At 43.6% G+C, this 23316-nt stretch overlaps 1 protein-coding gene and 4 non-coding genes across 5 annotated transcripts in view; 2 read left to right on the forward strand and 3 right to left on the reverse strand.

Moving 5' to 3' along the window:
* Positions 1-12164, reverse strand: part of rnaseh2c.L (ribonuclease H2 subunit C L homeolog) — a 14428-nt gene extending 2264 nt beyond the window's left edge. The window contains exons 1-4 of the mRNA XM_018257696.2: positions 11992-12164; positions 10719-10761; positions 5234-5433; positions 4525-4637 (exon numbers count right to left, since the gene is read on the reverse strand). Of these exons, the coding sequence (XP_018113185.1) occupies positions 4525-4637; positions 5234-5393 (273 nt within the window). The 5' untranslated portion in view covers positions 5394-5433; positions 10719-10761; positions 11992-12164. The remainder of the gene's footprint in view (positions 1-4524; positions 4638-5233; positions 5434-10718; positions 10762-11991) is intronic.
* Positions 12165-12252: 88 nt separating this feature from the next.
* trnal-cag lies at positions 12253-12335 on the reverse strand. Its single transcript has one exon. It is a non-coding gene; the product is annotated as a tRNA-Leu (tRNA).
* Positions 12336-12699: 364 nt separating this feature from the next.
* trnal-caa lies at positions 12700-12809 on the forward strand. Its single transcript has 2 exons — positions 12700-12737; positions 12764-12809. It is a non-coding gene; the product is annotated as a tRNA-Leu (tRNA).
* Positions 12810-14989: 2180 nt separating this feature from the next.
* Positions 14990-15061, reverse strand: trnaq-cug. The gene has a single exon. It is a non-coding gene; the product is annotated as a tRNA-Gln (tRNA).
* A 731-nt stretch (positions 15062-15792) lies between these two features.
* Positions 15793-15904, forward strand: trnal-caa. Its single transcript has 2 exons — positions 15793-15830; positions 15859-15904. It is a non-coding gene; the product is annotated as a tRNA-Leu (tRNA).
* The last annotated feature ends 7412 nt before the right edge of the window (positions 15905-23316 follow it).

The raw sequence follows: 23316 nt of genomic DNA on the forward strand, positions 1-23316 counted from the left end.
CCGAAATATAGTTTCTGGAATCACAAACCTCACAATAAAGAGTCCATGTAAACTTGAATGACTCTTAATCTGTTCTCCTCTGATTTAACTTTCAGAGCTTCTTGCCAACTGAGTTGGTTATGGTATGACGTGATATCTGCTACTGTAGGAGATTCCTTTTCTAGCCAATAACTAAATACTGCTCTTTTAGAAGCGGCTGTTCAAAGTAATCAGTATCTTTGTTTATTGGGAGATGGATTTTAGTTCAGGTTTCAAAAATAGCATATTACTATCTATGTGTAATAGAACAAAACAAGTGGATAATTTTATATTTACATTTAATCTAGATTTTATATATTGAGTGACTTCTCTCCAAAAAAAATTAACTTTAGATAGTGAAACAAGCTTATATCAGTTTCATCACACTTAGGGCAATAAGACTGAGATCTGGTAGAATTTTCTTTTAGAAAGAGTTTTCCATAGCCAAGATGGACTAGTCTGAACTGTTGAATCCTCCAACTTTCTGCTAAAATCATGTTATTATAATCAGAAGAGGACACACTAAGGAGCAGATTTATCAAAGGTCGAGGTGAACTTTAGAAGTGAAAAACTTTGAATTTCGAGCAATTGTATTGTGTACTTCGGCTAGGGAATAGTAATACTTAGATTCGAATTTGAAAAAAACTTCGAAATTCGAAGGTCGATTTTTTTTGAAGTACTGTCAATTTAAAACTTCGCCACCTAAGAGCTGCTGAAGTGCTGTTTTAGCCTATGGGGGACCTCCTAGAACCTGTATGGAGGCAATTGGGGGAGTTTGGGAGATCGAAGGTCGAAGTTAAAAAAAACGATCGTACGATTCGAAGTAGGCCGAATTCGGCCCACTTCGACCCCAAAAAAACTTCGACCTCCATTCGATTGGTCTTTTTGAATTCGAAGTTCGAAGTTTTTTTTTAACTTTGACAGATAAGCCCCAAGGTTGTAAAAATTCGGACCATTTGGAGGAAGCTTTTAGTAACGGATGCGAGTCTGAATCAAACATTCCACAGTTTTTTTGAAAGAGAGTCAATTGTTAATTAAGAGTGGGATTCCATGAACTCCACCAAAGCTTCAGCTAACAATGGTCAGAGAGGATAAGGTTATTCTTATAATGGATTAGAGAAAGACCACATTGACACGCACGATAAAAATTAGGGATGCACCAAATCCACTATTTGGGATTCGGACGAATCCCCGAATCCTTGGTGAAAGATTCAGCCGAATACCGAACCGAATCGTAATTTGCATATGCAAATTAGGGTCAGGAAAGGAAAAAGTGGGAAAAATCTTCCTTTGTGATAAAAAGTCACGTGATTTCCCTACCCAACCCTAATTTACACATGCAAATTAGGATTCGGTTCGGTATTCGGCCGAATCTTTGACCAAGGATTCGGGGATTCCATAATAAAAATATCTATCAGACTCATATTGTTTGTATTTTGCTTTAAATTCTAACCAAGGGATCCAATAGATCCTTCACTAATACCACTATTTTTTTCCTTAGTGAAAAATAAAGAGGATGGAAACTTTAATAAGTCTGAGGGTTTAAAAGTTTGGCTGGTATAAAAGGAATTTGTGTTTAGCTGGAGGAATGTTTAGAAAATAACATTTTCCAAACAAATATAGTATCTCGAAAGAGAGGATTCCTCTTGAAGTCACGTTTTTCCAATTACTATGCAAAATAGATGTAATATCACGGAGTTCTTGAAATATTTCAATGCCAGAGTTAATCTATTTATTACCAAAGGAGATCCATTCAATAACATAATCTGGTAAGGGCTGATAAATTGAAAGCTCTAAAATCCGGGAGTTTTAATCCTCCAAATTGGACTGGAGCTCTCAGTTTATGAAAAGCAATCTTACCTTTTTTTACCATTCCAAATAAAATATATTAAGGCCGAGTCAAGCTTCTTAATATCTGAATGCTTTAAAAGCAGTGGAAGATTTATTAAGAGATAAATCAGTTTAGGGAATATCAAATATTTGAAAAAAATAACCCTTCCTTTCAGTTTCAGAGAAGAATTAGACATTTAGCACACACTGAAAATATATTTTGACACGCTGGTGTGATATTTAAAGAATAGAAGTTACTAAATTCCAGTGGAATAGTTAAACCTAAGTATTTCATCATTTTTCATATTTTAGTTGAAACTTTTTAGCAAAGAGTTAGATACCGATCCCTATAAGTTCACTATTTCTGATTTGTCAAAATTGACTTTATAACCAGAAAATGACTGGAAGTCTTGAAGTAACTCGAAAACAGAATTAAGAGAATTATTTGGATTTTTAATGATAAGCAGCAAATCTTCAGGCTAATACCTTGAGCTGCTTATTATTAATGGTAACTTCCTTAATTAACTTAGAAGAATCTAGAGATCTAATCAAAGTTTTAAGTGTGATATTGAATAAAAGAAGCGATAAGGGGCAGCCCTGTCTGGTCCCTTTAAATATATAAAATTGTGATGACATTTCCCCCCCACAAAAAAACTATTTGAGACTTTTATAGAGGTATTTAATATATTGGTAGAATGGACAATTGATACCAAATGTTATTTACTGCAAACCGATTTAGATGCACGCTGCAACAATATAATATTCAAAATGTTTTTCCACTGGTGAATAGTTCAAACAAAATAAGTTTGTATGTGGCTGACAGCCAGAGAGGTTTATAGCACATTCTTAAAGGCTGCACTTATAATTCGTGATAATATATTTAACTTTTCATTTGAGGTAGGCAGTGCTGTCAACAGCAATATAGATATTACATTTGCAATTAGTCTTTTTCTAATTTTGTGTAGCCTTTCAGTTCCATCTTTATGTAGCTCCTGCATTATTGCAAGAATTTACATGTCTGTTCAAAGGGAAACATGCACTGTCTAGCTCATTGTAAAATATATATGCAATTTTGTCCTCTGGAAAGATCTTTTAGTAAATCTAGCAAAAAAGTTATCCTCTCCTTCTGTGAACCACCATTATCAGATAATTAGAGTGACACACAAATTGATGGCTCAAGATGTAAAAGGGCAATATTTACTGACATGCATATTGCAATTTGGTAAGATTCTTTAGTCACTTAAGATATAAATGATCTATTGTTTAAGTATTCAGGCTGAATGTGTCATTTCCCTTTAAATAAAATTGTACACAATACAGTAGCCATCAATACAGTGATTTGTCTAAGTTGGGAAACTGGGCAGCAAACTGGAAAATGAGGTTCAATGTTGATAAATGCAAGGTTATGCACTTTGCCATTTAGTGCATAACTTGCATTTATATTATTTTGCCAATGTGTTGGGAGTTTCCTTAAATGAGAAGGATCTTGGGGTTTTTGTAGATAACAATTTGTCTAATTCTGGGCAGTGTCATTCTGTGGCTACAAAAGCAAATAAAGTTCTGTCTTGCATAAAAAAAGGCATTAACTCAAGGGATGAAAACATAATTATGCCTCTTTATAGGTCCCTGGTGAGGCCTCATCTGGAGTATGCAGTGCAGTTTTGGACTCCAGTGCTTAAGAGGGATATAAATGAGCTGGAGAGAGTGCAGAGACTAAGTGCAACTAAATTGGTTAGAGGGATGGAAGACTTAAAATATGAGGGTAGACTGTCAAGGTTGGGGTTGTTTTCTCTGGAAAAAAGGTGCTTGTGAGGGGACATGATTACACTTTACAAGTACATTAGAGGACATTATAGACAAATAGCAGGGGACCTTTTTACCCATAAAGTGGATCACCGTACCAGAGGCCACCCCTTTAGATTAGAAGAAAAGAACTTTCATTTGAAGCAACGAAGGGGGTTCTTCACAGTCAGGACAGTGAGGTTGTGGAATGCACTGCCGGGTGATGTTGTGATGGCTGATTCAGTTAATGCCTTTAAGAATGGCTTGGATGATTTTTTGGACAGACATAATATCAATGGCTAATGTGATACTAAACTCTATAGTTAGTATAGATATGGATATATATAATTTATGTGAAAGTAGGGAGGCATGTGTGTATGGATGCTGGGTTTTCATTTGGAGGGGTTGAACTTGATGGACTTTGTCTTTTTTCGACCCGATTTAACTATGTAACTATGCACTGCTTAGAGCCACAACTCGATAAAAGAATGTGGCATTAATAGCCAATGTACTGTACCTAAGTTATACTAAAGTACTTTTAAATGTTAGCTTTTAAAATGCTGGATAGTTTAACATCCGTTATATTACTACAGAGAGACCGTGAATAAATCAATCTACATTTCTTCCAAATGGTCATGAAAGGCCATATCCGGCAGCTCAACAAGACATCCCAATGACTGAATCTCGATCAGATTTAACACATGTTGGGCCTAATGGCACTTTAGCTTTACTTAGGGCAGATCAAAGAGGAACGCATGCAAAACATTCAGCCAATAACCGCAAACTGTGCAATTATTGGTGTCATTTGGTTAGCCCAATCAAATATCAGCACTTGTGATCAGCTTCATAACTGCAACAACGTCAGCTGAGCAGAACTACTAGTAGGAATTTTACCTCTTCTTCAGAACAAGGTTTGTGATCCTCCTTTAGTACAACGCCCATATAACCAGATGGTACAGACACCTCTTGCCCCTTTAGTGCTCGCCCTCTGAAGGACACTTCTTTGCCTACGAATGCAAGGACATGTAGAACTATTGAATTCAGTTGTGAAGACATTCTCTATAGGTTGTCAGCCAGAAATACAAAGACCTGACAATCAAATGCAACTGTTCATAGGCATTGGATGCAGATATGTGTAAAAGAAAAATATCAGTAATATGCAGAAGTCAGGGTTGTACTTACCATATAGGGTATGAGCCAATCAAACAACATCCTTTTTATACGATGTGGAAACCGTTATCTTGGTACAGTGTTTGGGGACAATCAGAGCCAGAAATAGTGATAGGCAAAGGAGCCACAACTTGGGGGGAAAGCGAGGGGTAGCCATGTGGATGAGCAAGTGGGGGAGGGTGGCAGGAAAGGGGGTAGAAAGCCTCCTCATGATTCTTTTGCAAGTATTTAGAGATGGTAATAAGACATAAAATGTCCTTCAAACCCAGAGGCATAACTATATATAAAGGTAGTCCCCCATGGCTGCAGGTGGGCCAGGAAAGGATCTGCCTCCCCCCACGTTTATTGTGGTTGGGGGGGGGTATGTTATGTAATCCTTCCGCATCATGTTCTGCTTATATTGCCACCCCATGCCTTTGTTTCTCAAACTCACCTCCTTCTCTGTCTCTTACAGCAGGGTTGAAATACTCCTTCACATTAGCTGCCCCATCTTTCTGGATCTGACAGGGCAGCAGGTGCATTGGCTCACTCACAGCAGAGGAGAGAGAACGGTGATCCACGCGAACACAGGAGCCAGCATGGGAGTCGGCCATTTCTCTGCTATGCAACGTCCGGGCTGAATAGCAAGCGATGCTGAGATACGCAAGTGAGAAATACATGTCATTACTAATACATTTGGCAAAGACACTCCTAAGACTTGCCTTTATGATGCAAATTGAAAAAAAAAACATATTGCACTTTAAAGAGAGATTTTTGTACTTACCGTTAAATCTTTTTCTCTTGTCCTATATTGGGGGACACAGGCACCATGGGGATGAAGATCCTGCAGCTGGAGATGGACACTATGTTGCAAAATATGACTCCTCCTCCTGCTCTGGGCTTCATCCCCTGCCTCCTCCTATTACCCTCAGTTTCTACCGAAGAAGGAGCAAAACAGCCCAAAACAGAAGAGAAATCAAGAACAACACCCTCTTAAACAGAAAAACTTTTAATAGAATACAACTCAACATGAAAAATTAGCACGGTGAACGTGAAACAACAGTGTCAGAAAAGGGAGGGAAGGCCTGTGTCCCCCAATATAGGACAAGAGAAAAAGATTTAACGGTAAGTACAAAAATCTCTCTTTCTCTTGCCTAATTGGGGGACACAGGCACCATGGGGATGTCCCAAAGCTCCCCTAAGGGTGGGACACTGTACATCAGGTGTCTAGCTAACCGCAGCACTGAGCACCTTCCTCCCAAAGGCAGCGTCGGCTGAGGCATGCGTGTGGAGCCTGTAGAAGCGAGTGAAGGTATGTAGGGATGCCCATGTGGCCGCCTTGCAAATCTGGTCCGCTGAAGCCTGGTGACAGAAGGCCCACGAAGTACTGAGGGAGCGTGTAGAATGAGCTCTCACCTTGAGCGGGGGAGCCTTCCCCCTGACAGCATAAGCTCTGGAAATGATGGATCTGATCCATTTCGACAAGGTAGTCTTGGCGGCCTTGGAACCGCGTTTGGGGCCATCAGGGATAATGAAAAGAGCGTCAGTCCTTCTAATGTTCTCCGTGGCTTTCAGATAGAAAGAAATAGCTCTGACAACATCCAGTGTGTGTAGTTTGTGCTCAAGCGGACCTTTTGGGTTCGGACACAAGGACGGCACGACTATATCCTGGTTCAAGTGGAAAGAGGAGACCACCTTAGGTAAAAAGTCCGGAGTGGGCCTGAGAACGACCTTGTCCATGTGGATGACCGTGAAGGGTGATTTACAAGACAGTGCCGCAAGCTCAGAAACTCTTCTAGCGGATGTGATCGCCAACAGGAACAACACCTTCTCAGTGAGCGTGGACAGAGGAAGCTGTGCAAGAGGTTCGAAGGGGTCCTCTTGTAGGACGGATAGAACCAAATTGAGGTCCCACGGAGGCACAGGGCAACGATACGGTGGAATGATACGGGTTGCTCCTTGAAGAAAAGTCTGAATTTTTGGATTCATGGCCAGTTTACTCTGCAGAAGGATTGACAAGGCCGATACCTGCACCTTCAGAGAACTTAGGGCCAACCCATTGGTAAGGCCATCCTGCAGGAAGGAGAGGACCTCCCTGACCCGTGCCAGTTGGGGGTTGAGATCTCTATGTTCACACCATGATATGAAAGTTTTCCATACTCTGTGGTATATATTAGCTGAAGCAGGCTTCCGAGCTCGAAGCATGGTGGGAATTGCAACCGGAGGTGCTCCCGAAGTCCGAAGGATTAAGGCTTCAAGAGCCATGCCGTTAAAGCCCAGAGACGAGAATTCGGGTGGACGACCGGACCCTGAGTGAGAAGGTCTGGTCGGTGGGGAAGATGAAAGGGGTCGTCTGCCGCCATGGTGATTAGGTCCGCGAACCAGGACCTTCGGGGCCAGAACGGAGCCACCAATATGGTCTGAGTTCCTTCTCTCTTTAGCTTCTTTATCACCTTCGGTAGTAGAGCCAGTGGTGGGAAAATGTACACCATGGAGAAGCGCCAGGGAATCACGAGGGCGTCCACTGCATGAGCCAGGGGATCTAGGCTTCTTGAGACAAACGACTGAACCTGTCTGTTGGTCCTGGACGCCATGAGATCGATGTCTGGTAGACCCCACTTTGCTACGATTAGGCGGAAAACGTCGTGGTGGAGGCTCCATTCCCCGTGGCCGATCGTCTCCCTGCTCAGATAGTCCGCTAGCCAATTGTCTACACCTGGTATGTGGACCGCTGAGATCGCGGGAACGTTGTGCTCTGCCCACAGGAGGATTGCTTGAGCTTCTTTGAGTGCCGAGAGACTTCTGGTTCCTCCTTGATGATTTATGTAGGCCACTGCCGTCACATTGTCGGATTGGATTCGAACAGGCTGACCCTGGAGTAGAGGTGCCGTGTGTTCGAGGGAGTAGCGAATCGCCCGGAGCTCCAGAAGGTTGATGGGGAGCCTCCTCTCCTCCCGTGTCCACAGTCCCTGCACAGTGGTTTGGGCTATGACTCCTCCCCACCCCCGTAGACTGGCGTCTGTGGTTAGAATCTTCCAGTGATGGGGTGGAAAGGGTTTTCCCTCCGTCATCCGGTGTGGTTGGAGCCACCAGTGGAGGGAGAGAAGTACTTGACTTGGAATGGCTATCTTGCGATCGAGGTTGACCCGATCCTTGCGTTGGTGAAGAAGGATGATGTGTTGAAGAGGCCTGTGGGATTGGGCATACGGGATGGCCGGGAAGGAGGCGACCATCGTGCCCAGAGTTTGCATGGCTGAACGGAGGGGAATTTTGTTGGATCCCATGAGAGACCGAATTCGAGTCTGGAGAGTTCTGACTTTGTCCTGCGGTAGGAAGGCTTTCCCCTGTCTGGAGTCCAGGATTAGGCCTAGGTACTCGATCGATTGAGACGGGTGAAGGTTTGACTTGTTGAAGTTGATCGTCCAGCCCAGAGAGGTCAGGGTCTGGAGGACTTGAGATGTGTGTAGGTGAGCTGTAGCGGCGGAATGACCCTTGACGAGGAGATCGTCCAAATAGGGGATAACGGTTATTCCCTTGAGTCTGAGTTCCTCCAATGCTGCCGCCATGACCTTTGTGAAGGTGCGTGGAGCTGAGGATAGGCCGAATGGCAGAGCCACGAACTGCCAAAAATCTGCGGGGGGGTTTTTTAGTGAAGTCTATCAAAAGTCCCTGTGATACCACCTGAAGGACCCATTGGTCTTGAATCTTGTTGTGCCATACCTCTCGAAAGGATTTGAGTCGGCCTCCTAAGGGTATCCCTTCGGGAGGGGGCACACCTTCATGCGGTGTGGGGTTTGTCTTGTGAGGGCTTGGAGGAAGACTTGGAGGAAGACCAGGGCTGTCTTTGTTTGGTTTGAAATCGGGAGCGAAAGTTAGAGGTGGATTTGTCGGATTGCGTCTTTGACCTTTGTCCTTGCCTGAAGGGTCTAAAAAAGGGCCGCCTCTTGAAGGGAGGTCGCTTGGGTCGTGTTTGTGGGAGAAGGGTGCTCTTGCCCCCAGTAGCTTGAGAGATGATCTTATCCAGTTCAGCCCCAAAAAGTAGTTTACCTTGGAAGGGTATGCTGACTGGGGAACGTTTGGAAGTGAGGTCAGCGGACCAAGATTTTAACCACAGAAATCTGCGAGCGGCTACGGACTGAGCTGAAGCTTGAGCAACCATCCGTGCTGCGTCAAGTGCTGCGTCTCCAATGTAGGTAGTGGCGTCTGCTATTTGGGAAAGCAAGTTGTCGGTAGTAGGTTCTTCAGATCCAATGAGTTGTGCCACTTGTTCCACCCAGACCTCCATGGCCTTCGCCAGCCAGGCCTCCCAGACCTCCATGGCCTTCGGAAGGCTGAACCGGAAGCTGTGAAGGTGGATTTGCAGAAACCTTCGAGACGCTTGTCTATGGGGTCTTTAAATGCGGCCGCATCGGCGACCGGAATGGTGGTATTTCTAGGTAGTCTGGAAACCGGAGGATCTACTGCGGGAGGAGAAGACCAGAGGTCGATGCATTCCTTCGGAAAGGGATATGTCTGAGTGAAGCGTTTGGAAAGCTGTATCCTGTGATCAGGGTTTTTCCATTGGGACTTGATAATTTCGTCAAGCTGTTCGTAAGCAGGGAACAAACATGAACTCTTCTTGTGTCTCTTAAAAAGGTTCTTAGCTGGTTCGACCGAAGCAGTAGAATCTTCTATGTTCAGAGTGTTTAGCACAGCTTGAATGAGACCCTCCACCTCCCCTTGGGTTCTGGGGGTGTCTATGTCTAGATCAGGGAGGTCCTGATCAGAGTCGTCCGCGGACATCACCTGACCTTCCTCGTCGGAAGGGTAGAGAGGTTCCCCCGGAGAATCTGGAGGAGATGGTGCATGACGTTTCGAAATCTCTGAGCGTGTGTCAGAATGAGAGGGTTGAGATAAACGCTCAAGAACCTTGTCTAAGGTCTCGGGTATGCGGGCCAGATGTTGAATGCCTGCAAGTGAGAGGGATAAGGCCCTAAGGAGTTCAGAGTCTGAATTGTTTGCCATGGTAGGTGGCAGTGAGTCAGGTTTTCTGCAGGCCCCACACATTGAATCAGCCGAGGCTGAAGCAAATTTTGTTTTACAGTTTGAGCAGGCTAAAAAAGAAACCTGTGGGTGTGTTTGAGCTGAGGACTTGTTGGTCCTGGGCTCTTCTGCCTTGTTGGCCATTTTGCTCCTTCTTAGTGAGAAATGGCAGGGGTGGGGTTGAAAACTCCAATGGAGAATAATATTTATTTATTTTTCTTTTTTTTTTTTTTTTTTTTTTTTTTTTTTGAGGCAGGGGAATATAGCCTAAATAAAATACATGGCCGTGACGCGACAGTAGGAAGGTTGGCCTGCAGAGAGAGTAAGAGGAGAATGAAGGACCCATGCTCCCTATAGCCTGCGGCATATATACACATTTGCATAGAAAGCCATAAAAGGGGCCTAGGCAATTCAATATAGTAAGGAGAGACTTGCCTGACAGTGAAAACCACGTGCAGCAGAGGGAGAGTGAGGACACAGGGTGGTGAAAAGGCAGGTGTGTTCTTGCCCCCAGAGAATAACCGGCACAGCGATAAGGAAGGCGCGCTGATATATATCACTGCGGATGGAAGACAGAGCAGTGGAGTTAGAATTGCGGAGGATAAGCGAGCAAGCCGTCCAGGGGGAACTAACCTGCTCCGTAGCGTTGGATAGCCGCCGGGTTCCTCCTGTGGAGTGAGAGGCAATGTGCGTCGGGCGGGAGAGAGGTAGAGGTAGACGCGCCGGAAGTGGAGGGAGAGGGCGGGAGAGCGAGGGTTGGAACGCATGGATGCGTGTCACAGGGGAAAAAAGGCGCAAACTTACAAGCGCCATAGAGAGAATGAGACGGAGGAAGTAAAGTAGGACGAGAGTGTGGAGCATAAAAGAATCGCATGTAGGGGGTGAGATTCAGAGTAGAGAAAAAATAAAATACTCACCTGATAAAACGCCAGCTGATCTGTGCCCTCTTTAGGTGTACCCCTGTAGAAAGAACACACATATAAATATATATTTAAGCACAGAAGTGAAATAAATATATATATATGTATGCCAGTATACGCTCAGGTGAGTGTATATCGCTGCTGCAGACCTCCGTAGAGCGGGAAGACAGCGCAGGGGGTGAGGAGCAAGCCTGCAGACCTCCGGAGAGCGGGAAGGCTGAAGGGCAGATAAGTTGCAGCTGGAGAGGCTCTTGATTCAATCAGTGGCCCCTAAGCGTGGCAAGACCTTAGGCCTGGGGCCATGATCCGTGCTCCAGCCACATGAAATAAAATCGTGTCTTCTCCTTCTGAGGACACTAAAAGAAACTGAGGGTAATAGGAGGAGGCAGGGGATGAAGCCCAGAGCAGGAGGAGGAGTCATATTTTGCAACATAGTGTCCATCTCCAGCTGCAGGATCTTCATCCCCATGGTGCCTGTGTCCCCCAATTAGGCAAGAGAAAGAAAATTACCTCCCCAATATTATTATGAATGAGCACATTCAGTTAAAGGGGTTGTTCACCTTAAAATTAACTTTTAGTATGCTGTAGAGAGTGATATTCTGAGACATTTTGCAATTGGATTTCATTTTTTTTTTTGCGATTTTTGAGTTAATTATCTCTTAATTCAGCAGCTCTCCAGTCTGCAATGTCCTCAGTCTGGTTGCTAGGGTCCAAATTAACCTAGCAACCATGTATGGATTTGAATAAGAGACTGAAATATTAATAGGAGACTGAAAACAAAAGTTGGCAAAAAAAGTAGCATTGGCAATACATGTGTAGCCCTAAAGAGCATTTGTTTTCAGATGGGGTCAGTGACGCCAGCTAGAAAGCAGTAAGGATTTAAAAGAATTCAAAAACTATAAAAAAAATAATAAAGACCAACTGAAAAGTAGCTTAGAATTGGCCATTCTATAACATACTGAAAGTGAACCACCCTTTTAAGTTATAGAAAAAGTGTAAAGACTGCAGAGCAAATTGCAGCCCCATGATGGGGAAGTATAAGCGTAACTCCATTTTTTTTTAAGTATTGCCCAAAGCTTTGTTAAGAACCTTAGCTCCTGTAAGTGCCTGGAGTGGGGGCAACTAAAGCGAAGCGTTTATGTTCTTACAAAATAGGCCCGCTTGCAAGTCTACTCGGTTAAACCACTGTATAGACACCACAAAGCAACCCAATCAACCAGCCTGACAGGCGCGTTCCATTACTTTGTATAAAACCTCTTCTCTCACTCACCTCGCACAAACGTCTCGCGCGCCACACAGTCCCAGGAAGGGACGTCACTCCGCCGCTCGGGACGACGGGAGATGTAGTTTTCTTTCTTACGTAGGTTTGAGTGAAGGGTGCGGACATAAATGTGTTTACGCTCTAGCAAAAATTGAGAGGTTGAAAGTGGAGGGCAAGGATCATGCTATGCTGTACCTTGGCATTTCGAAACGTCTGCTTATTTCCATAGGCTGTTGAACTCGCTTTAAAAACGAAAAAAAAAAATGTTTGTGTCAGAAGTGGGATTCGAACCCACGCCTCCAGAGGAGACTGCGACCTGAACGCAGCGCCTTAGACCGCTCGGCCATCCTGACACTTGCCTAGGCATTGAGGTATATATCCTTTGTGTACTGTGTGTTCCTGCTGATGAACGTTACATTGGATTCATTATTGTTGGTTGTCAAGATGGTTCAGTCTATGCGACTTTAATTTACGCAATATACAGCGCTGCCTCCTCCTGGCAATACAATACGCGCTCACTCCCAGCCTCACACTCATCTGCTCACACGCGCACTCCTGATTGTCTTACTACGACGGAATCATGGACCAGACATATATTTACCAGCAGGCAAGGGCAGGTCTGAGAGGCAGAAATAAGCAATGAACGCGCACACAGACAAAGGAATACAGCGTGTAGGTTAGCGTTGTATCCATGCCTTCTGCCATTTCAGTGTAAGTGTCAGGATGGCCGAGCGGTCTAAGGCGCCAGACTCAAGACTAGCAGTCTTCCGCTTAGCGGGTGTTCTGGTCTCCGAATGGAGGCGTGGGTTCAAATCCCACTTCTGACACATCTTTTAGATTTTTTTTTAAAGTTTTTTTTTAAGTATCTTGTGAAAAGGGGCTCTGGATTTATTCATTTTAGTTCTAAATCAAAGACAATGCACTGTTAATGACAAATATTAAATAAATATCTATATCTAGTTATATACCATTGGTTTCTTAAAGGGATGGTTTACCTTTAGCATGTTATAGAACGGGAAATTCTAAGTAACTTTTCTATTAGCCTCCGTTTTCTCTTTTTAATTGTTTTTGAATTATTTGTCTTTTTTCTTCTGTCTTTTCCCAGCATCCAAATGGGGGTCCCCGACCCCATCTGAAAACAAGTGCTTTGTAAGGCTACAAATGTATTGTTATTGCTATTTTCATTACCCATCTTTCTATGCAGACCCTCTCCTATTCATATATCACGCCTAATCGCATGTGAAACAATCCACTTAAAAAGGAGCAAATGGAGGAGGGGCATTGACACATCTCCATCATAGTATAAATGGACCACAGCTCCTACTGAGCAAAGTGAAAAAGATTTTTCTTCAGGTCCCCAGGCAGCAGCACAAGAGAGGGATGGTCCCTCCTCCTAGGACAGGAAACAAGAACAAAACACCCTCCCCTCCTGCTATCCCCTGTGTTCTTGTTTCCTGTCCTCCAAGGACAAGGTAAGTTTTTTTGGGGTCCAGCAGGATTCCTGGGATTATAGGGCCAGCAGGACAGGTGGTTTCGACCCTTTCTACCGATCACCCCTGGCTGTGGGTGTGTGGTGTAGCCTGCTTCTCTCTTGGTATACAGGCACCAGCGGGTGTTTGGTGGCTTGTGGGGATTGAGTTAGGAGCCTGTGCGGCAGAGGACTGCCAGAACTTACTTGTGCTGGCAGGTCCTGCTCCCCGGCTGTTTGTGCCTCTTCTTCCCGGCTGAGGAACAGTTTAGGCACCAGTGGGTGCTGATCTAGTTGTGGAACGGGCTGGTGCAGCGAGATTAGACTCGAATAAGTGCCTCCAGGTAGTGGATCTTCACGTCCAGGTTTATGGCTGGGAGGTCACATGACAGTCCGGCGGGAGTTTTAAAAAACCCAAACGTTGCAGTCTGTGGTCTCCCTACACTGCTGAAATTTCTTTTTTATTTCGGGTAAGTAACGTCGCGGCTTGGCTTGGAGTGGATTGGGCTAGGGTTTTGGTTATTTGATTTTTTTTTTCTTTTAGCCATGTCTTCCTGCTTTAAAGCTAGAGAGCACAAGGGTTGCCACCTCACCCCTTTAAGACCAAACACATAGGGAATCCACAGCATGCATGGCTAATTAGCAATTCATTTAGATCCATGCTGCAGACTGATTTATGTGCAGCCATGCATCATGCATCTAAATGAATTGCTAATTAGCCATGCAGGCTGTGGATTCTATACAGTATGTGTTTGGTTTTAAAGGGCATAGGTGGCAACCCTATGGCCCACCGGGGCTGGCGCCTTGGAGTGCCCCACCCTAACAGTGAGCGAACACAAACTCTCACACACCACAGACCTGTATTCATCTCCTTGCGGACACATGTGCATGGGGGGGGAGCGGCGCGGCGCAATTGGTGCCTGCTGTTTACAGCCACAGAAGAAGCAGACCTAAGTCAGCAGGGGCCCACTGGGTTTTTTTCCTGGTGTCCCGTCATACCCTGTGGATAATGGGTTTTTAGAAAAGAGATCCCACTACTAACAAAGACATTACTTCTGTATTATCTGTATATTTTCATCGCCCCAGTCCCCTCCCCTTTTTCAGCATCAGGTTCAGAGTAGTGGGGGAATGGTGCACAGAAAATTTTAAAAACTATTGTATCTCCTGAGAATCCCCAGTGCTTCCTAACCAGTGCGGGTGTGGTTGGGTGGCATGCCACCCCCTGAAAATTCTGCCTCCCTAGGCCCAGGCCATTGTGGTCTTTGCACAAATCTGGGCCTGGGTGCAAGTGCTCAGCACAAAAAGGCATTTGATTAAACTTAAGTACCTAAATTGTGCGTCTGCCACTTGTTGCCAGTGTGCCCATTGTTTCAATTAATATGCTAACTACCACTACTATGAGAAAGTACTGGCAGTTTGGGGAAAAGTTTGATATCACTGTTTCCCTTTGTGAATTATCTACAGAACATAATTATAGAAAATAATATAATATAAAAATATATAAAACCAAATATTTCCTGCAGATGGGTAACAATAGTGAGGTTCCACCGAGATTTGAACTCGGATCGCTGGATTCAGAGTCCAGAGTGCTAACCATTACACCATGGAACCAGGGGTTCCCAATCCTTGAATTGTGAATTTTTATGGATAGAGTAATCAATACACATTAAGCTCTGCTCGTATGGCATCGACGCCAAATGAGCTGATCTTTGCCTAATATGCCCACCAACGTCAGGGCGATATCTGGTTAATCTGAACATTCAGCTCTAGGGACAAACGATTGGATTACAATGAAGAGAATGGGCGCCGACTGGTCATAGGACCACATGAACTAGCCGATGCTGCCCTTGATTGCAGGAAAAACCTCAATATCGATATCAATCTGGGAGGTCAGTCGGAGGCCCTGACTATTTGGCAGGCAAACTGCCAAATATGTCCATGTATGGCCACCTATAAACTGCAATACAATACAATCTTGGTTAAATTCAATTGCTTTGTTCCAGCTCTACAAGCATGTGGCAGCTATGTATGGCTATGATGGGGGTGTTTTGCAAGTGAAATATAAAGTTTTCTATTATGCCACTTCCCATAAAAAAAATAGTATCTGTCTCTCAACAAATACTGTTTGTATTTTGCCCTATTTTGGAGATAGAAACATTTTACAAACCAAAAAAGGCAGAATTGCATGTACTCCAGTGCTTTCCTGCATTGCAAATCGATAGCATCATTATATATTTATATTGAGAGACTGTGCCTTATGTCTTATTAAATGAAAACTGCTGTGTAATTTGTGTATAGAGAATTATTTTTTAACTGTTAATTTCAAAGCTTAAAGATAGAGTGTCAGGATGGCCGAGTGGTCTAAGGCGCCAGACTCAAGACATCAATGTCTTCTCCTATACTGGGGATTCTGGTCTCCGAATGGAGGCGTGGGTTCAAATCCCACTTCTGACACATCTTTTCTTTCAAACCATGTTACATTTATGTCCCTAGACCTTTTTTTATTTTCGAACTTATCTCAACATATAAATGTGATTTTCAAAAATGTGTGGCATTGGGCAGATGGCCATCATGATCCAGCTACCTTTTAGGTGGCAAAGAGGCCAGGGGGTGGGGTGAGCTCCTCAAACTAGATATATATTGGATACATTAATTAAAATGTGTAGCACTAAGGGGCTTGCATGGGCAACTTAATAAGGGCTTTTTTTTAATATGTTTATATATTTTTATATATTTATATTTTATACAGAATATTTTTTATATATTTTTCGGGGTGGGCTGGCTTAAATTGTGCCTAGTGCAAAGGTCATGGGACTTTTATTTTATAATGGAACTTTTAATTCTCTAATTGAAGCACACTGGTGAGGTACACTAGATACACTGTGTCATTTAAAATAATTTTTTTTAAGTATAACATATTATTACATTGTTTAATCTTACATGTTATCACTGTAACACGTTATAATGTGTTTTTAATATTTAACACTAAAAGTTTACACTACATAGAAAATGTTTATTTTCGTAAAATGCACGGTTGCTAGGGTATATTTTATATAGCAAAATGATTGAAAATACTGTCACTTTATGAGCGATATATGAGACACCTAGTGGATAGACTAGTGATATGCAGTTCAATATATTTGGTATTTTGCATATTCAAATTAACTTCATCGAAGCATGAATTAATTGATTTTTTTCTCTCTTCTGGTTCCATTTTCATACAGGTTATAATGCTAACAATTTGTAATGCAGATAGGAAAGAACTGGAGTCCATGCAATTCTGCCTAATGGTTTGTACATTTTATTATTTCCAAAATATATACATATATAATATATAATAAAATTCAAACCGCATCATATTTGTACTCTTACATTTAGTAGTGTGTGGCAGTATTTCATGATAAAAGTATCACCTGACCTGGGCATTGGTCTCAGGCAGATTATAAAGGAAAGATGCCATCATTAAAGGGACAGGTGTGGGGTTGCTACAACCAGGGCCGCCATCACAAATCACGTGGGCCCCGTACAGCAAAATTTTCTGGGCCCCCTTGGCCCCCGCCCACCCCAGATCCCACCCACACAACAGTAAAAAGTCCACACATACACCAGCGCTAAAAACAGTAAACCCCTCACTCACAAGTTTTTAGAAAACCATTGGTGGTCAGGGCCCCCCTACAAGTTAAAAAAACATTGGTGCCAGGGCCCCTATTAAAATTTTTAAAAAACATTGTTGGCCAGGGGTTCAATAAAATAAAACATTGGTGATCAGTGGAACTTATCCTAGGTTCTTCTTCTTCAGCTTCTTCAGTTTCCTATGTTAGCTTCGGGTATTTTCGCGGCTTTAGGACTTCAACTTTGGGGATTTTCGTGGCTTCAGCTCTTCTGCGCTGCTTTGGGTCTTCAGCAAAGACAATATTACGAATGATGTAAAAGAAGGTTTAATTTCTGGTGTCAGTATCTCCTTAAGGTCCATCTTTTGGAAAGGGCCCCCCTGGAAGGTCCAACCTTTGTTCAGAACCCCCCATAGCTCATGAGATGAGTATGGGTATAGTATTACATCAGAGTTTCAGTAATTCTGTCATTCTTAATATCTAGGGCAGCAAATACATATTTCCCCCTTTCTTACCTTAAATGGGTGGTTCACCTTTAGGTTAAATTTCAGTATGTTATAGAATGACCAATTCTAAGCAACTTTTCAACTGGGTCGCTGACCCCATTTAAAAACAAATGATTTGTAAGGCTACAAGTTTATTGTTATTGCTCATCTTTCTATTCAGGTCCTCCCTAATTCATATTCCAGTCTCTTATTTAAATCAGTGCATAGTTGCTATGCGAATTTAGACCCTAGCAACCAGATTACAGAAATGACAAACTGGAGAGCTGCTGAATAAAAAGCTAAATAACTCAAAAAACACAAATAATAAACCCCCCTTTATCAGCTTTACGTATGATGATAGTACTATTATTCTTAAGGGAATCTAGGGCTTTTTTTTCTTTAAACGTAAGATTGGGACGAGGTTGTTTACCTTCTTGTGTGGTCCAAAGTTTTCTAACTTCATGATTTACTACTAGATTCATGGACAAAATCTGGTATAAAAGTGCTACGTTTTTTAAGTTTACTCATGGGTTCAACTGGCTTAGAACATTCCTTTGGTTCAATCACAGAAAAATGATCTTTTGATTTCAGGTCTCTCAGGAAATTCGATTTCCCATTGTATCAAGTCTGCATTATAGTAAGGAATAAAGTTCAAGCCTTTGTTTAACACACTAAGTTCAGGAGCAGTCAGTTCATAAGAAGATATGTTGATAACTAGATTCATTACCTGGTTTGCTTGCGGTTCCGTTTCGGATAGCGTCCTCTGCCACTTCCAGGCCCTGGTACTGTTTCCGCTCGCTGTCCTGGGTCATGGTGCGCGGATCTAAAAAAGAAGACGAGGATGCCAAAGAGCTTGACTACACTTGTATAGATGTTGCAGAATCTTCGCTGCTGGTCGCCGTCGCGAACGGAGGTCCCTGCTGCCTTCTCAGTGCGCCTTCTGGAGTTCTTCCGGTTAGGTTCACTGTGGTGTGCTGGCTTCCTCTTAGTTGCCGGTACGAGGGTGCGGGCAGTCCGGTCTGCTGTCGCTCTTGAGAACGCTGACATTTTCGCTCCTCCTTCCACGAGTAGACTCTGTTCTCTCTATAGTCGCTAGCATCTTGCTCAAATTTGTCGCGCTTCCTTTCTTTAATGCTTTCCCGGAGCTTGTCCAGGATTTGATTATGTTCAAGTAGTAGTTCGTCCAATTTTTGCAATCCGAGTTCCTCTAATGCCTTAGCTTTCAGCTCTTCAATGGTTAACCGGATCTCTTGCAGCTTAATTGTAAGTCTTTCAACGGTAAGAACCATAAGATCTAAGCTACATTTGTTACAAATTTGAACCACTTCCGTTGTAACACTTTATCGTTGGCACAGAGATTGGGTTTGATGTCTAAACGCAGGCCTCTGGGGAAACGTCTTAATTTGATATATTCGGCTAAGGTACTCACATGTAGAATAATGTGTGTTTCCTTTCTTCAGGCCCGGGCCAGCTGTACCCCCTGTGCCCCCCTGATGGCGGCCCTGGCTACAACCACATGGAAAGCACACATGGGGGAGGATAAAGCCAGTGAAAGTACCAACAATTGACAACAAAATCCATTTGTAAGTTGCAGCACACACTACCACTACATAACAGATACCTGCTATGACACTGGACTTTTAGAGCAGGGGTACCCATCCTTTTTTACCCATGAACCACGTTCTAATGTAAAAAAGTTGGAAAGCAATATAAGCATGCAAAAAGTTCTTGGAGGTGCCAAATATGGGCCACTGGGAGCAACATCCAAGGGGTCAGAGAACAACATGTTGCTTACAAGCCACTTGTTGAGGATCTTCTAAAGGGAAATGCAACATAATGGGTAAAACACAAACTAGAGTTTTTACCAAACATTCATTTAGGGTAAGGCCACATGGACAGATTCGGGGAGATTAGTCGCCCCAACTACATAGCCAATAGGGATGTGTGGGTCTGGTTTTTCCCGACCCGCACCCGACCCTAACCCGCCCTCCCTCCACCCATGTCAACCCGAGCCCCACTTCTGATTTCTCTTTATAGACCTGCGCCGACGAAGTCACAAAAGGGGCAGGGTGATCAGAAGTGCGGCTATAAAGCCGGAAGTCAGAAGCCAGAAGTTGACGATGTTGGGCGGGGAGAGCAGGAGAAAGAGCTCGACCTGACCCGCGCCTGCTTGGGTTGCCACCTGCCTGGTATTTTACTGGCCTGGCCGGTAAAAATGATGCTTGATGCCAATGCTATTAATAGGAAAAAACGTCAAGAATATAGGAAGGCCGGTATTTTTTTCCAGAAAAGGTGGCAACACTTCCAGCAGCCGCTTGTGTTTTGTTGCTGCATTTACTTGTCAGTATGGCCATCTAAGGTAAGAGAAGGAGAAAAAGTTAACCCTATGTAGTGCACCTCCCCACCATTGGATCCGATGGCTCACAGAACAAATCAAAGCTAAAACTTAACTTTTATTAATAGTTAAATAAAATGTGTAAGTCCAGGAAAACGTTAAAAGAAATGTAAGGTCAGGGGGAAAAAACAGGGCTATAGTCGGAATTGACTGGCAATGGGGTGGAGGGTAGACCACTGAATGGGTCTCGGAATGAGTACGGGGTAGGAATGATGATAATTAACCATTCACTAGGAAGCAGTAGATAGAATGCCCAGTCTGAATTGCTTAACTTTCCAGTTAGCCACCCCTTCAATACTGGTTTAGCCCTCCCAATCCACTGGAAGGAGAAACCAGTGAGGACTGCGTCTCTGAGTGTATCAATATTAATACGGGTCACAGCCCCACATTCAGAGTCAAACTGCTGCACACTTCGCAGCCACGAGAAACAAGTTCCCCTTACAAACAACACCCCCCACTGCCATGAGGGAGATGACAAATGCTGAATTACGTCAAAGATTGACCCACAGTATATTCGTTTCAGTTTAAATAATTCTAAATTCTACCCCAGCGTTGTCCGTTGTTTGCAAAGGCCTTTGATAAAGCCTGCTATTAGCAGGAGAAACGCACGTCAGGCGCTTTTTAGCTTTGTTAGGCAGGGGGATAAAAAACGAATACGGCTTGCTATAGGCCACCGATCCGCAAACGATACCGGGTGGGACGTTCTATGGGTGAATAAAAGTTAAGTTTTAGCTTTGATTTGTTCTGTGAGCCGTCGGATCCAATGGTGGGGAGGTGCACTACATAGGGTTAACTTTTTCTCCTTCTCTTACATTATTGATTTACCCTGCACACCACCTTACTGTCTCTCATGTGTGATGGATGGTGCTCCCTAAAATCTACATTTATTTTCACGTGGCCATCTAAGGTGCCAGATTTGTTATTTTCCTGTGTTCAGGGTGTTCTGGTCTCCAAATCGAGGAAAAATTAATATACCACCGTATTGGACCTTGCTGAAGTAAATCCTGTTGAGGTGGTATCGTCGAGGGTTACCCTATTGAAAGATTCAGGAGATCGGAAAACCAGGTGTGCCGTGGCCACCTTGGGGCAATGAGACAATCAATGTTACCTGTTCTCTGAGTACTCTAGGAATCAAAGGAAGTGGAGGAAAGGAGTAGGCTAGACGAAAATTCCATGGGTCTGTAAGGGGGTCTACCTCCGATGCTAGAGGGTCCCATTCTGCCCTAGGCTAGTTGAGGTGTCTGAAGCCACAACATAAGAGACATCCTGGTGGTCGATTGAAGATGAATTTGCTGGGAAAGATCATGTTGGTTCAACTGGGACAGAATGTTCCATTGTAATTCCCTAAGGTGAAATCGCGCAAAAGGAACTACTTCTATTGCAGCTACCATAGATCACAGGACTCTCATTGAAAATCTTGCTTGAGGGATGGAATTCATCAGGAAAAGACAAACTAGATACTGGATTGAGGATATCTTTCTCAGAGGAAAGAAGACTCTCTGCTGCCTGGTATCAAATGCCATGCCTAGGAACGTCATGTTCTGCCTGGGTACCAGATTGGACTTGGCTGATGGTCCATCCTAATTTGGACAGGGTGTCTGTCACCTGAGAGAGGCTCTTGATGGCTTCTGCATAAGATGGAGCTTTTATGAGAAGGTCGTCCAGATACGGTGTTATGGACACTCGCTGTACTCTAAGTATGGCTGCCGCTGATGCCATCACCTTGGTGAACACCCTTGGTGTTGACGTCAGATCAAATGGAAGTGCCAGGAACTGGTAGTGTTGATTGGGGAAGGAAAAACTCAAGTATGTCTAATGGGGAGGGAAAATAGGAATGTGCAAGTAGGCATCCTTGATGTCCAGAGCCAAAAGTAATTTGTTTGGTCACGGCTGAGATCACTGAACGTAGTGATTCCATCTTGAACTTGGATGGGCGGATGCATGTGTTGAGTAATTTGAGGTCCAACATGATCCATCCTTTTTGGGAACAATGAAAAGGTTGGAATAGAATCTGCGGAAACGTTCTTCCCGTGGATGGACGCCAGTCATGCTGTGATGGACTTGAACTCTTGGGCTTAGTTCATCTTAGTTGCCAATTAGATCTGAATTTTGCCTGAAAACAGGGCTTTGAACCCGAAGTTTGGGATGGGGGATCCCTAGTTAGATAAGAAAAGTAGTTTGTGACTTGAGTCATAAGGAGGGTCCTTTTACCCCTTGTTGCGTGGCTAATTATTTTGTCACGGTCTGGTCAAAGTTTTCCTTTGAAGGGAATAGTAGTGAGCAATTTTATAGAGGAAAGATCCGCTGACTAAAGCTTAACCAGATTGATCTACGAGTGGCTACAGCAAGTGCAGATGCTCTGCTAATCACTTGTGTGGCATCCAGTGCAGCTTTACACAGGTAGTCATTAGCATCCTTAACTTAGAGTGCCGTATTTAAAAGTTCCTGTCTAGAAATTCCTTAGCTGAGACCATCTAATAGTGTGTTGATCCATGTTTGAGTTGCCCCGCTGAGCCAAGCAGAGGCCAACACTGGTTTTGTTGCTTCTCCTATGGCTGCAAAAACAGAATGCAGAAAACCCTCTTCTTGTTCATAGGATCCCTAAGTTATGAAGCATCGGGAACAGGAATGGCTGTATACTTGGATAATGGAGAGACCGGCGCATCCACAGAAGGGACTGCCCATTTGTCAAGAAATTCGTAATCAAAAGGATAAAAATTGAAACCTGTGGTTAGCCTGAGATTTTCTCACCAGATGTTTGGACTGAACGATACCATCAAGTTGAGAATGAGAAGGGAATAAGCTTAAGCACCTCTTATGCCACTTTAAAAGCGATTGTGAAGACATACCTACCAACTGTCCTGTTTTAAGAGGGACAGCCCCTCTTTTGACAGTTCAACCGGCAGTCCCTCATTTGTACTGGAAAGTCCTGTTTTTCTCTGCACTGAATAGCCAGAAAAAGAAATAGTTTCTAACTTAATTGGCTTTTGGCAGAGAGCCCAGAACAGCCACAGCAGAAGATAAGATACTTTTGTAACAATTTATAGATAAGCAAATAAGTAATTGTAACAATATAAGATAACAGATCCCTTGGGAAAAGTTAAGCTGGCCATAGACGCAAAGATCTGATCATACAAATCCTTTATTCATACGATTTTCGGGCCATGTATTGAGAGTCCCGACATTTTTGTCCCATGGAGATCGGTCGTTTGCACGATCCACCAGGTTAAAAGATTTCTGTCGGCTGCCGATAATATCTCTGCATGTATTGCCGATCTTACGATTTTCAGTGGGAGACTGTCACTAGCTTTGTCAGACATAAATATCGTACGATTGCTGACAGGGGCAGAACATCGGCTGATCTGTTCTTTTCTA

The sequence above is a fragment of the Xenopus laevis genome, chromosome 4L, assembly GCF_017654675.1.
Source record: "Xenopus laevis strain J_2021 chromosome 4L, Xenopus_laevis_v10.1, whole genome shotgun sequence".
NCBI lineage: Eukaryota > Metazoa > Chordata > Amphibia > Anura > Pipidae > Xenopus > Xenopus laevis.